Source organism: Solea solea, chromosome 21 (genome assembly GCF_958295425.1).
Source record: "Solea solea chromosome 21, fSolSol10.1, whole genome shotgun sequence".
In the NCBI taxonomy this organism is placed as follows: Eukaryota; Metazoa; Chordata; class Actinopteri; order Pleuronectiformes; family Soleidae; genus Solea; species Solea solea.
In genome coordinates this window covers 8,220,953-8,237,014 of record NC_081154.1, presented here as the reverse complement: position 1 = coordinate 8,237,014, position 16,062 = coordinate 8,220,953, and the positions used below count along the sequence as shown (strand labels likewise).

Genomic DNA, 16,062 nt, shown 5'->3' with positions numbered 1-16,062 from the left:
AAAACCCAGTTTGGTTTGCAACTGGACTATGTCCATCTTTACATACAGTCTATGTTTTTATGTTTTGCACATTTAATTGCATGATATGTTTATAAGAAAGCCCTTGTTGTAACGAGTAAGACATTCTGACATTCTGACTGATTTATTCTGATCGGTTTCTATATTGTATCATGTAATTCTCACCTAAATCCCCCCATTTTCAAACAACCAGTATCCTTTCAACTATCACAGTGTGGCCAACAGATACTGTATAGTCTCAGTTTGTTTAGTTCACTTTCTGTGCAGCATCACAGTATCTTATTATCTTTGTTCATGTGTGTGTGTGTGTGTGTGTTCTACAGAGACCTGGGTGGAGAAACCATGCTATGGGAAACCATTAGAGGAGCACTTAGCACTCAGTGGGAGAGATATTGCCTTCCCCATCGAGGCCTGTGTCACGATGCTGCTGGAGTGCGGCATGCAGGAAGAGGTCAGACTCCACTACTACAAACGCAGACATACACAGACACTGACACGTTAACTTGCATTTTACTAGCAAGAGATGTCGCCATCAATGAAGAACTGAAGGAGCCCGGTATCTAAAAAGATCCACGCTGTTAAATTGTGATGAGCTGCTCACAGGATCCAGCATTGTTCACCATGTTATGAGAAATAATGAGTAAATGATAAGTAAAAGTTATTGTTGTGAATTTGATTATGGTTTAAGTATTAAATATTGTACAATGGGGTGTAGTGAGGCTTGTTTAATATAATCTAAAGAGCAGTTAGTTTAATACAGTTAATCCAGTTTGTGTGGCAGTTAAAAGTAATAGATTTCTGGTGGTGAAGGAAATGCATGTGCACCCGTTTGGAATGAATGAACTGCTGATGATTCAAAGAGCTTTCACAGTATGACACGATTGTCGTATGTAGGTTGATTTCAGAAATGCAGGTATTTAAACTAAATGAATGCCTCCCCGTTCTTCTGAATTGATCTCTTCTGCATAAAGCTTACACTTGCCCGCCGCTGTAGGTGTGCAACTGATGTTGCGGCTGTTTTGTGTTGCAGGGTTTATTCAGAATCGCTCCCTCAGCCTCCAAACTAAAGAAGCTGAAGGCGTCTTTAGACTGTGGAGTGTTAGATGTACAAGAGTACTCTGCGGACCCACACGCCATCGCGGGTGAGCTCCTCACAACCCACCTGTACCTCCCCTCTCATGCTTTCACCTAATCTTATTTTCATCTTCTAGAATGTCAAACCTGCGCCACAGGGGGAAATTTGTTTCGTCATATCTGTAAATTTCTGGCATGCTTCGCTATGTCCTGATGTTACTGAGACATCCGCCCCCAGTTGTGTGAATAAACTGAATAATTAAGCCGCTTAATGATCCGCAAATGAGGAATCCCTAATATTATTAATCCATTTCATCGTTTGCTTTATTCCTCCTGCACACATTTAATAATTGAAGTCATCAGACTCGGCTGTGAATTTCCCACTAAAGGTTCAGTTGAAGGGCTTTATGTTTGAGACTTAAAGATTAGTTAAGGCTTGATTAAGATTCAGTTTACTTCCGCGGCTGCTGCAAGATACACACGAGCAAGAAAAGCCGCGCCGTTTTTGTTCATCACTGTATGTCAGACGGATTCCTAATTTTGTGCAGAGGCTTTAGCATAAATGACTCTTTTGAATGACATCAAAAGAAAGACAAGCTTTATAGATACTGTTATTGATCTTTTTTAAAAGGAGGGAGCTAATCTTTTTTGTGGCTTTCGATCATTGAGAAGTTATTAAATTAATCACTTCATTATATCAATTAATGAAACTATTTTGATGATTAGTTCATCCGTTAATCAGTGTTTTTTTTTTCAGTAATTAAATGCGAATATTTTCTGGTTTCTTGCTCCATATAACAAAGAAATAATTAAAACGAATCATTTGGTTTGTGGGCAAAACAGGACATTAGAGTTCATCATCATTTTAAGGTTTTCTGACATTTTTTTAGACCAAAAAGATTGATAGATTACTTAATATTTCATATATATATATATATATATATATATATAGTATATAAGTCTGGACAGACCTCCGATTTTATTTCTTTTACTTTTTTAAAACCTCCTCTGTGCAGAGCAGAGGGTAAGTTTCAGCTTGACATAAAAACCCCAAACCTGGAGCTACACTGTTTTGACCAATCAGTAACAATATGGGATGTCCCACTAGTATAACTACCTCACACAAGCATTTGGAGAAAGAGAAATAAAACATAATTGCAGCTATATCCCTCTCCAATGATCCCATGTTAAACTGAGTAAGCTCTAACTGGAAATCTAATTTGTGAGCCTGCTCCACTGGGGTTGTTGGTGTTTGTTGTGATAGTGGGGTTGGCGAGTGTTCTGGCACGCAGGCGCTCGTCTTCCATTCAGCCTCAGTTGAAATACTTTGGCTCGTTTCTGTAAATATAGCAGAGCAGAGGAGCGTCCTGTGGTTTCACAACAAATACCAGCGTTTAATGTGTTTATTTAGCACCAGCTACACACAACACAGCAACACAGACACACACGGATCCACGTGAGACAGAATGACAGCAGTCTCCAAGCTGTCTCCCAGTGAGGGACGCCGTGACTTCCTTTGTTTGTCTTCCATCCCATGCGTCCCCGGGGGAACTGAATGCAGCAGACCAGACAGAGAGGAAGACGAGTCAGAGAGAAACCCACTCATCCATCACCTTTCTCGTCCACCCACCGGTTCTGCTCAGTGTTTTGAAATAGTCTTTATTTCAGGTTGGGCATTTTGTAATCGAGTGGAAGGGCCAATGTAAAATGATACGCACATACGCTCTCTATTAGGAAAAGTTTCATCTCAGTGACATCATTGTTAGTGTCAGGTGGTTCGAGTCACAAACTGTAGTAACCTGTAGGTATTTCACTCTCACATATACAATCAGATGAAGGCCTTCCATAGGTTTCCATACATGGTTTGTTTGTTCCACCGTTCACTGACATTGCTGTGCACTGCACGCACAGAATTGAACTGATTCTGAATTGAGTCGCTGAAGTGCTCATCGGGTCACAGCAGGTTTCTCTTTTATTTTCCGAAAGCATCTCTCACCTTCGACTGTGCAGTGCGTATACATGCTGCATCTAAATATATCACCTGCTGGCCATCATATAGACACTACACTCTCACACTGACACATCTGCATCTCATAAGTGCAACGCGTGTGTTTATCATAGTTTTATCTTCTTCTCTCTAGGTGCATTAAAGTCCTACCTGCGGGAGCTCCCCGAGCCTTTAATGACATATGAACTTTACAACGACTGGATCCAGGCCTCCAAGTGTGTATCTGTTCAATATAATGTTATTTAGTCAGAAGAGATTTCCTTTTGAACTTTATATTACAGTGAAAAAAACATTCATATACTTGTGCCACTTCTGTCTGACAATGAACATTGTCTCGCCGTTGTCCTTCAGCGTTCAAGATCAAGACAAGAGACTTCAGGTTCTGCTCGGTGCCTGTGAGAAACTACCTAAAGCCAACAACGACAACTTTAAGTGAGTCACCGTTTCAGTGTTTCACATGTTGCTCAGTTTTTCCAGGCGAACCACCATCACGCTTAATCATACTGTAATGCAAAATAACATCCAGATAACAGCACTGTAAGCAATTAATTCAAATTTACTCAGATACAGTATGTATGGGCACCCGCTCGCTTCTGTCATTATTGCTTCTTTGTCTCCCTCTCTCTTTACTTCTTGCCATTCTTAAAAACCTGTGATGATGTTTTGCCTTGGTTCTTTCGTCACTTGCTAGATTGAAAAATTGTTGCACAGCCCAATACTGACATACTGTATTTTTGCCTCTTTTGTTTCATGTTGAAGTTTTTCTTAAAAACAGCTGATTAGAGCATTAGCAGAATCAGAAATACTTTATTAATCCCCCGTGGGAAATGGCGTCTGAGTCCATATTTACTTTGCTTTAGGCTCAGTTTTGTTCTCCACCACCTCTCCCACTGATAAATACTTTATTATGGACACCAGCTGCTCTCTAAATGTATCTGTCTGCTGTTTGTAGCTGAGGGTTTTTAGAGCTTTGTCACAAACAACAGCTGCCTGCTGTGGCTGGAAATATAATTTGTTGGTTGCAAGAGTGAACCAAAACAAAAGACTAATGAGTTGAAAGATGCCAAAATCCCTCTGTAACTGTGAAGGGAACTGCAGAGTTAGGAGAATCCCCAGACCATGGAAGATGGTTTATTTCTTATGAAAATGTAACACTCTTGAATAAATTTGCATTTGCATCCCATATATTAGACAAGTTCCATAATTGTCTAACTTTTTTCAGACACGTAAATTCAACCGCTGAAGCATGTAGGCAATAAAATATCAGTCTTTTGTCAAATATTAATGCAATGATTAAGTTCACGAAATAAAAAATAATATCTGTCTGTTTACTGCAGTGGTTGAATTTACTTCTTAAATCACTTAAAAAAAAACACCTTTAACCTGTTGGCGTCTGACCTCGGTGCTGAGAAAAAAAGCCTCAGACCTCAGTTGTGGCTCTATCTGCCTCTGGATTAAGGAAATGTGTAGCTATGTGGTCACGATGGAACGATAGAAATGCAGAGAGGCTACTGTGCAGGAGAGGAGAGATACTGCTGCTGCACTTGTCAGAGTCATCATCAAATCACACAAATAGGGTGTGTTTTTGGAGAGTTCTCCTCTGAGTAGACCTGTCAGACCTGTCCACATCGCCACTGCTCGCTGGAATGAGCCACCTGGTGTTCATTCAACTGTAGTCTGACAGAGGATGAGTCATTCAGCTCGGCTGCTCTTAAAGAGCCACAGAAACCCACTCGCTCAAGTCTGTGCCTCAGAGCCTCTGTGAAGATCAGAATCAGAGGAGTTATTTGCGTTTAATGATGTGTTTGAGCTCAGTATGATTCATGCAGATTAGGTTTAGAGTGAAAGCATACAGTTCGTGTTCACACTGCAGGCATAAAGCTGCACATAAATCTTTTAATGGAAGAGTAATCAACCGTATTTAGTTCAGAATATTTTTTAGAAGAACTTGGGGTAGAAATGCTGGAAAATGTGTTCTTTTCTTATTTCAAAAATAGAGATTCTTATGGTGAGATATTTGTATATGTTTATTTTATTCATCACAAAGATTTTGTCGCAAAGACCTTGACGAGGTGTCAACATTGTGATATCCACTGTCCTTAGATCCTTGATATACAGGGATTTATTTATGATTTTCCCACTGTGACTGTATGACACCGCTGCTCGCTGCTCTCTCTGCTGTTTTGTTGTTGATGGATAAACCTCGCCGTTCGTTTAGGGTCTAGGTCTAAGTGCATATTTTGAGTCTAAGCGCACATTTTGGACAAAACAGTGTGTGTTTCCGTGTCATTTTCACTGGCTGATGTGTTTACTCTTTGTATCTTAACAGGTATTTGATCAAATTTCTCTCCAAACTGAGTACTGAGTACCAGGACGTGAACAAGATGACACCTGGAAACATTGCCATAGTCCTTGGACCCAACCTGCTGTGGACACATAATGAGGGGTGAGCAAGCCGTGATACATATGAAATGACAATTTAAGTGAGACATGCTTGTGTATATGGTGCTTGTTTGTATGAGCCCTTCTTTGTAACAGCTAGTCATAGTAGTTGCTATTTTACTACATAATATGAAGAACATATTTAGGTGTAACTACTTTTTATTACCGTTTTCTTTCTTCTTTCCTCTGAAGTCCTATTCTGCACTGTCCAACAGTCTTCTACATACATTTTGTACATAACTGTAGCTGCACCATTGTACCATGTAGCAAGAATATTCTAGATGCTTTCTGCAAAGTTCAGCCTGAAATATCTTTGGAATCTTTGGAAGCTTCAAAGTTTGGTATTGACTTGAGGGAAACGAGGAGTGACGGAGAAGTCAGTTTCACTTCAGTTTTATTTATAGCGACGTCTACCGCGTGTCATGTGACATATCAGCCAAGTGTCACCTTGCTTCAGACTTATTTTTCAGAGCACTTTAATGTCATTTCACATGTGAAAAATGTGTTTTTAATGCAGTAAATGTGTGGGTGTAGCAGACAGATAGAAAAGGAAGAGCCACTTTGTCATACTTATCGCAGCTCAGTTCATTTTCTCCATTTTCCTTCGAGGAAAATTTCACCTTCAGTAGCCATGATGCTGAGTGCTACAAGTGCCATTAACAAAAAGGCCAGTGGGCACAACTCCAACACATTTCAGGAAGACAGTTCTGATAAAACCGTGTTTTATGATCATGACTAAGCGGTATAAAGGTGAAGGACACTTTGTTAATATTTCACTGTAAATCTTACGAACTCTTGCCCCTGTCTGATTTTTAATTAATATTTTAACAGGTCAGCTGCTTTTCATTTTCTCAGGGCAGTATCAGAAGAACATGTTAATATCAGCCTGAGCATAAATTCTTTCTGTGTCCTTCTGTGTTCACAGCAGCGACATCACCGAGATGATGACAACAGTGTCCTTACAGATCGTCGGCATCATCGAGCCCATCATCCAACACGCTGACTGGTTTTTCCCTGGAGGTGAGGACAGGAAGTCGATTGTGAAACAATACAAAGTATTTTTAATTGTTCTTTTTCTTTTTCTTTTTCCGTCTTTCTCAGAAATCGAGTTCAATGTCACAGGAAATTATGGAAGCCCCGTCCACACCAACCACAACGCCAACTATAGCTCCATGCCGTCTCCAGACATGGAGCAGATGGATCGCAGACAGAACGACCACAGCCGACGGCCACTCAGCGTCGCCACAGACAACATGATGCTGGAGTTCTATAAGAAGGATGGGTACGGTTCTCCTGTTCTATAATATACTTTTATACGTTGTACAACTGTACTTATACCTATATGTGTTCAACACTACATAGATGGAATACCTATAGTTATGAAATATCGAAATACTTTATTTCTATTAATAACTATAGGATTAGTAGTAGTAGACAAATGTCCAATTATAGACAGTACAAGGGTTTAAAGGTCCAGTGTGTAACATTTAGTGAGGGTTTATTGACAGAAATTCAGTATATTACCCATAAGTATGTGTGTATAGGTGTATAATTGCTTTTAAATAAAAATTGGCTCATTTTTGTAGCCTTAGAATTATACTTTTATGTGTACTTACTATGCAAACGAGAAAGTAATAAACCTAACTTTCTGGTGGGACATTTAACGACTTATTACACCCGTTTTATGACTCGTGGCAAAAGAGAAAGTTCTCAATTTTACCACTGAAATTATGTCATTCTTTTTCCGTGACTTCTGCTCTTAAGTTTCTTTATGTAGCCTGGTTCATATATGAATGATTCAAGTGAGTAAAAGACAGAGAAACTGAAGGGAAAGGAGAGGGATAGATGACATTTGGTCTTTGCAATGAGAAATATGACCATCTGCGAGCTGTGAAGGAGGATTATTTGAAAAGCACTTAGTCACTCTCTTTCTTCCACTCTCTGTCTCTCTGTCTCTCTGTCTCTTTCTTTAATGCTGTAATACACCCCAGCTCTTATCAGACCCTGAGCAGTCTGAGCAGTCTGAGCAGCTCAGGAACCACAAGTAGCCCGGCTAATTAGACCTGGACCGAGAGCATGCTGGGCCTGATCAATAGAGCTCAACTTTCAGTAGAATCACAGAGAACACTCTTCAGAACCAGAGTTAGGCTTTGAAAGCATGTGCCTGGGGTTTTTTTTTATATACAAAGGAGTTCAGATTTATATATGTACTTGTAAATTCAATTTCAGATAGTTAAATTTACTAATTCACACCTCTTAACTTTGAGAACCTTAATATTTTACGTCATTGGAAGCCAAGGCTATTAAATAATCCCGTGCCAAAGTGTGTCATATCTGTAAAGGACGCCCACTAAAGAAAGAATTGCTGCATTTCTGGTGTCCGTTAGGGAGACGGTGACCTCATTAAGGCTAAAGGGAATAGTCATTTTCTCGACTTGGTTGAAGCACTTCAGGGAGAGCGCGGTTTTGATTTCACCCCACAAATCGCTGTCCCCCGTTACACTCGGCGTCACCCCCGTGTCTTGCAGCGTCTTCTTGGACTCGCCTCCCTGCTTCACTTTGCTGCTCCTCAATCTTGGTCCTCGTCTTAGATGTTGGTCGCTGCTTTGATGGCGATGACGGGGAGACTTCTGTCTTGCATGACCTTTACTCCTGTCCTCATTGTGCTTGTCTCTGTTTCAACAATGCAGCATTAGGAAGATACAAAGGTACAGTATGTAGTTCCTTCCCCCCCGCCACTCATGCTCTCATCAGTCAGTTCATCATCTGTCCATTTCAGCTGCACGTTGACAGGAACTGTCATGTGACTGTGTATGTGTGTCAGGTTCGCCTCAAGTGGCACACTTGGCCTCCTGTAGTGCAGTGACTGTGACAGAGTGAAGGGGACACATGGGCCACATGAACAAAGCACTTCTTTCTGTCTATGTTTACATAAGAAGCATCTTTGCAGTTTCTGGCACTGGATAGACTTGTTCAGCCTGAGAGTACAAAAGCCTCTTGTTGGTTACTTTTAGCTGACTGCATAGTTAAGTCACTCCCTGCTTTTCATATTAAGGGAATAGTTAATGTTAAAAGCTCAACATAAAGCAGTGGTGGAAATTAAAAAAAAAAATACAAATACAAATCTATACAAATAAAAGCAAATATTGCACCTCACTACATTTGTTATGCTGCTGTCGTGAGTAGAATAATATTTTGCATATAAAACACAATCTACTTACATATGATCAACTGTGCACAGAATCTAATGCTCCTGTTGTTTAGTCTGTAACTGTAATATAAAAGTTTCTGTTGTTTTCATGACTTATTCTATTCTTTACATACAGTTGTGTTCTAATATTTGGAGAATTTCATTCCAAATTACTTGTACGTAAAAGTTAACTATTTAGTTTACTGCCACATGTGAAGTCTCCTTGCCAAGAAATTGAAACCCTGCGTTTAAGCCAATATTTTATTTACATAAAATAGATTTTGTCAACTCTGGACAAAGTTTCCAGTGTCTGTGTTCAGCTTATTTAACCAGCTGCTGGGTGTAGCTTCATAGTAAACAGACGTGAGAGTCTTGTAATTCTTGTACCCTGAAGTTGTGTCACAAAAGAACCATAACATGAATCCATTTCCTCCAAACTGCTCATGTGTTGCTGTTATGTAAGAATAAGCATATCACCTCACTCGTACAATATCATGCAGGGAGTTGTCGATTAAAGCAAGATGAAATGTTCTCTGTTCTTGCTCCGTTAGAAGCGACGTTCCATGACTTTACAGGTGGAGCAGAGTGACTCTATAGAGGCTGATTCAGGGTCAGTGCACTGATGGTATAGATGACAGGGAAGTCGATCCCCTTTCAGCGACACTTCACCCCTGACGATGTGTTTAGGGTGTTGAAACCTGACCCCTTGAACCACACAAACACACGCCCTCCCTCCCTTGATTTGATTGGCTGTGCATCTCTGTCCCACTGCAGCATGGGTGTCAGGGTGATGGATACTTCTTGGGTGTCACGCAGGGGCTCGTCGTCTGCGCGTAAAACCTCTTCCACGCCACCGAGCGTGCACCCCCCTGTCCCACCCACTGACGCTCTCATCCCCGAGCAGCCTGGGGAATTCTCCGCCTCCCCCTCCCCCACCCCTCCTCCCACTAGCAGCGACCGAGCCAGGTAAGGCTGTTGTGCCCCCCCCCCCCCGTCCTCCTGTTTCACTTCCTCCTCCTCCCTCCTCACACACCGCTCCCACCTGCTGCTGCTCGCTCCTCGCCGCGTGAGCCGCTGCGCCCTGCAACTTACACCAGGACAGCATTGTCTGCTCTCGCCGCGGGTTTTCTTGTCTATTGCTGTCCCCCCCCCCATGAAATTCATTCTCTCACCTCGTCGCCTCTGTGTGAACCCCAGTGTCGCATCTCAGGGTGAAGCCTGCCATTTCAAGTTGTTAGAGTTTCTTCTTTTCTTAAAAAAATGTTTTCTCATTCTTTTCAGAGCCATGCGGGGAGTTAATTATTTGCTCGAATGATGATGCTGTAGATTCCACTTGGTTTACCATAAGAGTATGTGGGAAAAGGTTCATCTATAGTTCACTGGAAATGGTGCATGTGCATGAATTATGTTTCTGTTGCAACATTAGCAGCATAACCGTCCATTGTTGCAGGTTCCCTGCAACGGACTTTTCTGTTTGACTTAATTTTTCATTTGACCATCACAGGGGTTTTCATGAGCACGTATTCTTTCACTCCAGAGCCCTCCCTGCACCTGTGTTACACAGCAAATCACCTGATATTCCCTCTTCGTAAAGGACCACACCTGAACTTGACCCAACTTCCCTTTACCTCTTCAAACGAATGTGTTCACCCGCCCTCACAGCATTTTAGCCTCTGGAGACCTGATCAGTTTCCCATGAAACCTTGATATTTTTATCATTGCAGCTCAGATGATGCATCCTCCAATTGGTCGGACTCCTGTTACGCCTACCCCTCCCCTGAGGAGGAGAAGCCACTTCCCCCTTATCCATCTTCTTCATCCTCTTCCTCCTCCTCTTGCTCTTCCTACTCACTCCCTCACCACCATTTCTTCAACCGAGCACCTCCGGGTATGCGTCCTGTTGCTCCTAGCCCTGAATTTGTGCCTCCCGGCCTGTCCCCTCCCCTCCGCTGCTCTGGCTACAGCCCACCCCCACTCACCCACTCTCTTTGCCCTTCCCCTCAGCAGCTTGACGTCAACTCCAACCCCAGCTCCCTGCACCTTCCCAAACAGGCCGCCCTGTCCGATGCTCTGCATGCGCCCCTGTCTGAATCGAATGGCTCCACCCTTTACATCAAGCCCCCGCTCGTTCTTACTCGTCACGATCTGTTCCTAGGCTCCCCCAAACCTCCCAACACCCCACTATCCGCTCCCCCTCCATGGGCAGCGTGTGCCTGTAGCCGAGAGAGAGGAGCCAAGCTGACTAGGTAAATACAACCGCAGTTCATCTTGTTCCAGCACAATTAACACACAAATGAAGAGAGGCCCCACATGGACCGAAAGAAACTTGAAAGGGGACGAGTGAGACCGAGATTCTCCCAACTGCTACAGACAATTCTCCCTCTGTTTTGTGTCTATCAGTCAGGGAAACCAGTTTGCTTTAGGATTTCCATTATCAGATCCATGTTCAATGTAATAGGCTTATATACAACCCATAACTTTCCATGTTGCCAGGATATTCAGGAGCCGGTTGCCAGGCAACAAAGGAAATTCAAAGGTTTTAGCGAATACCATTATAAAAGTGGGCGTTAATGAGTCATTCCAGCGGGGCCGTACAGCCCTGCAAGATCAGACCTTGAATTATAACACAGCAAAACAACGCGGAAAGCAGGATTGGTTACTGGCATTGTCATGATGTTTAATTCTGCAGGAAATCCCAAAGATGCTCATCTTCACTGCTCCGTCCTGACTTTAAATCCCAGCAGCTTCAATCATCCATCTATGTCTCATCTGCTGAGAGTGAAAGCTACAGTCAGTCAGATTATGTCTTGACCTTCAGGCCACACTTCTCATTGGCATTCTGGCTGCACTGAAAAAAATAAGATAAATCCATTAAGCCACGAGGGCTTATTTGGGATTCGTCTTCTGTCCTTCTGCTGCACAACAATACATGCAAGACAATGTCCTTCTGCAGCAGTGGTCACTCAGGCCGCTTGACATTGAACTAGCTCATATTTCTTCTTACCGAAACGGGACACATTATTGCATGAAATGCACAGAGCAGCTTTTTAATTTAAAAGAGAAACGTGTGTCTTTGTCCTTCATCTTCTCCTCAGCACTCTGAAGAACAAGGAGCTGTCCCCAGTGATTGGACAGAAGGGAATCCAGGGAACAGTGACCTCCGGTGGACAGTCTCAACACTCTGAGCACAGCCCACACTCCCTGAGGAGAGGTAATGAGGACACCTGCACATCTCACTCTTTTAGATGTGTACCATCGTGTTGTCATTTCAACCATGCTCGGCCATTGAAACAATCCCATTTTAGACTTTGTCTGTTAGTCTGTCGGCAGTGGAGAGCCCTTTACTGACGTGCACTTTGTTATGTAAATGTCCCTTCATTTTCACATCAGTCTAGAGCTTGAATGAGCCCCAGAATCACTTGTTTTTAAAAGCCACAATATTGATCTTTGGGCTGCCACGTCAACATAAAGGCCACTGCATCACAAGCTAGAGTAAACAGATTTAAAGCAAAAAGTCTTCATGTAGCTTTTACCAGTAATGTTATCAATTTATAAAGATTTTTCTGTGTATAAATAACAGATTAATAAGCTTTTTATTCGGAAACATTTTAAATGAGCCTAATCTCAATGTGTAGGGCAGATCATTCCTTGTCAGTCTATAATCTGTTGTAATTCCCTTTTATTCAGTGTTTCCTCTCGTGATATAGTGCAAAAGAATTAAAAAAATGAACAATTATTATCAAACCTGAGTATCAAACAAAAGATCCCAAATATGAGCAAAAGGGAGTCACAACCGAAGGTTTTTGTTCAATTAAAGTCTGCTTTTTGAGTTAATTTGGCACTTCAGCAAGGATTAAATAACAGCCTTCCTTTATAGGTAAGAGCTGCCCAGACCCTTGATGAGTTAAGAAAAAAAAAAAAAACTTCTGAAGATTTATCCCGTCTTGCTGGCTTTCAGCGCTGGTTGACAAAGATACTTTGGTTTTTATTATGCATGCATCGCTTATATCATTTTTTTTTTATATTGTTATCATTTATCTTGTTTCAGGGTTTTATTGTTTATCTTAGCGTATATTTTGTAAGAAATAAGACATAAACTTTAAATTGACAAAATGCCGACTGCATCTAACCAGAAGTGCAAAAGCAGTAACAGAATAAATATATTATAATGTACACAGAAAGTACACATTATATAGTATGATGTGTGTGTGCATGAATGTCTATTACTACAGATATATACACTGGGCTGTGATTATATGGTATGTATAAATATAAAGAATATACAGTGGTGCAGATTGTGAGTAATTACTGGGGAAATATACAGTATCTACAATAGTGTGGTGGGGATAATTTTCAATATATATACAGAATGTACAGTAATGTACAGTGGTGCAATGATAGAAATAAACATGGATATGCATTATGTACTGCAGTGCAAGTAATATAAAAGCTGTAAAATCCACACACAGCCTCTTAAAGACTGCTGTTACACACAGGTGTAACAACATCAACACAGTCTGTTCATATTTAGATGATGAAGGTGTATATTTTTTCTTGTTGGTGTCTCCACAGCAAAGAAACTGGCTCCAACCCCACCTAAAGGCCCTTACTGTCAGACTGGAGCCATGTCTGACCACTCGACAGGTCAGCCGTCTCCAGTCAGCCTGTCGCCCACTCCCCCCAGCACCCCCTCCCCGTACGGATTCACCTACCCCCAGGGATACGCCACCATCGGCTCCCCGGGTCAGGCTCAGACAGCCACCATGCCTTCCCTCTCCTCTCCACCCTCGCTGGCCGGGACTCTTACCAAGGCCAGGCCAACTCCCAAGCCGCCTCGCCAGCGGCCCAGCTTACCTCCTCCTCAGCCCCCCTCCACCCCTGGCACCAGTCCACAGCCACTGGAGAATTCACCAGGTCTCCTGGATGGTTTGTCTTCTGGAGAAAGCATGTCCACAGGTAATGTAACAAAAATGCTTTAGGCCATATTTATATTAATGACCGGTCACTCAGTAAATGTTTTAATCAATTATATGGATTAACTCAGCAAATGAAACAAGTAGAAAGTGTTCACACTATACAACAACTCTATTTTATACATTAGTACACCTATAGTTTGTTGCATACAAATAATCATAGGTTTATTTAAATTATATAAATGTCTTTGTTATGTCTGTAATATTATCTCTTTATCATAAATCTGCTGTAATACTGATTCAGTGTTAGCTGTTGATGGACTTATTGCTCCTTTTACCTGATCATACACAGTTAGGTTCTAACCGTGTTCATGTCTAATTTTTTCCCTTCTTGTTCGCTGCTCTTATTGTTTCACTTACAGCAGTATGAGGCGAGAGGTTCAGTGTGATTCTGTGTGTGAGAGGGACTTGTAGGGTAAGCAGGAAGTTCCCGTGTTAAAACCTCACCCCGCTTCCACTCCCCTCAACCCAAACCAATCCCTTTGCCATTTTCTCCAAACGTGGTGCTAACTCACGAGAGAGTAAAGCTGCCAGTAGGTGCAGATTTTGGATCAGACTGAGATCTGATTCACTGCTTTGCCTCTATGGCAGTGTCACTCTCGTGGACCCACGGCCACAGCAGCACTGTAGATATTGGGGGGATCTACTGAAGTAAACTTAACTCTTAAAGCCACTTATGTTACATATCATACATGTCTTCTATTTCATGTATGTAGCAACGCAAAGCTGCTGGGTTCAGTCCACCCTCTGTTGGCCTTTGCATGGTGGCTGAGACTGATGCATGGCTTACTGTCCACACTAAACAGACTGAGGCAAACACCTTTTTTTTTTTACCTTGTACCCCAGCTTTGACAGTCACTGACCCCCCCCCCCCACTCCATCCACACGCCCAGTCCACTCCACAATGGTGTGCCTCCCTGCCCACTGCTGTTCCTCAGTCAACACCTCCCTGTCTGTGCACATTGTCCATTACATTTATTACACTGTGGACTGTCGTCATTTTCACAATTGACACCAGAGATGAACCAAAAATGCACAACTTATTGCTTATTAAAGTGAGCTCACTATGTTCAATAACAGTGACAGTAAGGGTTTGGGGTTTTGATAGTGGTTATTAAAATGCTATATCATTTTAGTGCGTAACTTTTAAATCTAAACAAACTCCACGTCACTCTCTCTGTCAGTGTGTTTACATGCATGTTAAAAGTCTGATTTTAGTCAGGCTAAGACAATAATTTGGTTTTCTTAATGTCATGTAAACACGTTAGTCTCACTAATATCGAGCTAGTTTGAGTCAGACTAACATACCTGGATAATGGGATTCATAGTCCGATTACTCTGGCATGTATAGTCAGACTGGAGTTGGACTTGGCATTCTGCGAATGCAGCAACATTTTCTGCCTGGTCTTTGACCCCGAAAGTAGAAGGAGACGATGTATAAACTGCAGTACTGTTGCTGGAAATCATACGGCGTCATCTTTCTTTGGACAACACAGCAACCACAAGAGCCTTGCTCCATCTAATTTATATCACAATTAAGTAGATTATGTACAGCAGGTACGAAACATACAGAACTACAGCATGATCCATCTCGCCGTTGACTCTTTGTTTTTCTGTGACGTAAAGGTCAAAGGGAAACTGATTCAATACACAGTAGCCTCAAGAAAGATACAGCCACGGCCAATAAGTCGATTTTCTTCTCCACGTGTATACTCAGACTCAGCAAGTTGTCCGATTGCCCGCCTTAGTCAGACTATGGCCTTAGCTTGATTAAACTGTGCATATAAACCTACTGACTGTGCCTCAGTATAGTGGTGTTTAGATTATCTGCTGAGCTGTTGTGATAAACAAAACCTTATTACCGAACATGAGTGTTGGACCTCACTAATGCTCCTGTGGCTGAATGGGAGACAGTCCCTGCAGCCTGGTTGCAAAGACTGAAACAAGGGCTTTTGGGTTTCAGTACGAGATTTGTCGAGTCATGTTTGAACATGTGATGCATAACGTTTATTTAATTTGTCATTGCCTAATATAAAGATCTGTGTTGTACTGTATATTGACCCCGCCCCGCTCCCTGCCGCCATGCATTTTATGTTTTTTTCATGCTGTAAAAATGGTTTGGACATCGGATGACAAGAGACTGAATATAAAGATGGACGACACATCTCCACTTTCTCCTAAAAGTGGAGGTTCAGTTTTATTAAACAATAAGCCAAGATACTGTAAACATATGAGTTTACTGGTGATCACTGTGGATCTACCACTCCATAGGATTCTATGATAACACAGACTGCAGTAACACGAAGAAAAACTAGGCATCGATGCAGTCAACAAAATATTCAACCTCGCTGTGTTCA

General features: G+C 41.9%; 1 protein-coding gene across 8 annotated transcripts in view; it reads left to right on the top strand.

Moving 5' to 3' along the window:
- LOC131448169 (rho GTPase-activating protein 44-like) overlaps positions 1 to 16,062 on the top strand; it is a 61,162-nt gene that overhangs the window by 40,458 nt on the left and 4,642 nt on the right. For 2 of the 8 annotated variants that reach the window (XM_058620329.1, XM_058620328.1), the window contains 12 exons: positions 342 to 469; positions 1,049 to 1,160; positions 3,234 to 3,315; positions 3,452 to 3,532; positions 5,430 to 5,546; positions 6,468 to 6,562; positions 6,644 to 6,824; positions 8,233 to 8,250; positions 9,507 to 9,698; positions 10,457 to 10,978; positions 11,828 to 11,943; positions 13,305 to 13,688. In XM_058620329.1, coding sequence (XP_058476312.1) covers positions 342 to 469; positions 1,049 to 1,160; positions 3,234 to 3,315; positions 3,452 to 3,532; positions 5,430 to 5,546; positions 6,468 to 6,562; positions 6,644 to 6,824; positions 8,233 to 8,250; positions 9,507 to 9,698; positions 10,457 to 10,978; positions 11,828 to 11,943; positions 13,305 to 13,688 — 2,028 coding nt within the window. Of the gene's footprint in view, positions 1 to 341; positions 470 to 1,048; positions 1,161 to 3,233; positions 3,316 to 3,451; positions 3,533 to 5,429; positions 5,547 to 6,467; positions 6,563 to 6,643; positions 6,825 to 8,232; positions 8,251 to 9,506; positions 9,699 to 10,456; positions 10,979 to 11,827; positions 11,944 to 13,304; positions 13,689 to 14,067; positions 14,121 to 16,062 lie in introns of all 8 variants that reach the window. The other 6 variants (XM_058620333.1, XM_058620332.1, XM_058620331.1 and 3 more) reach the window with 6 other exon arrangements.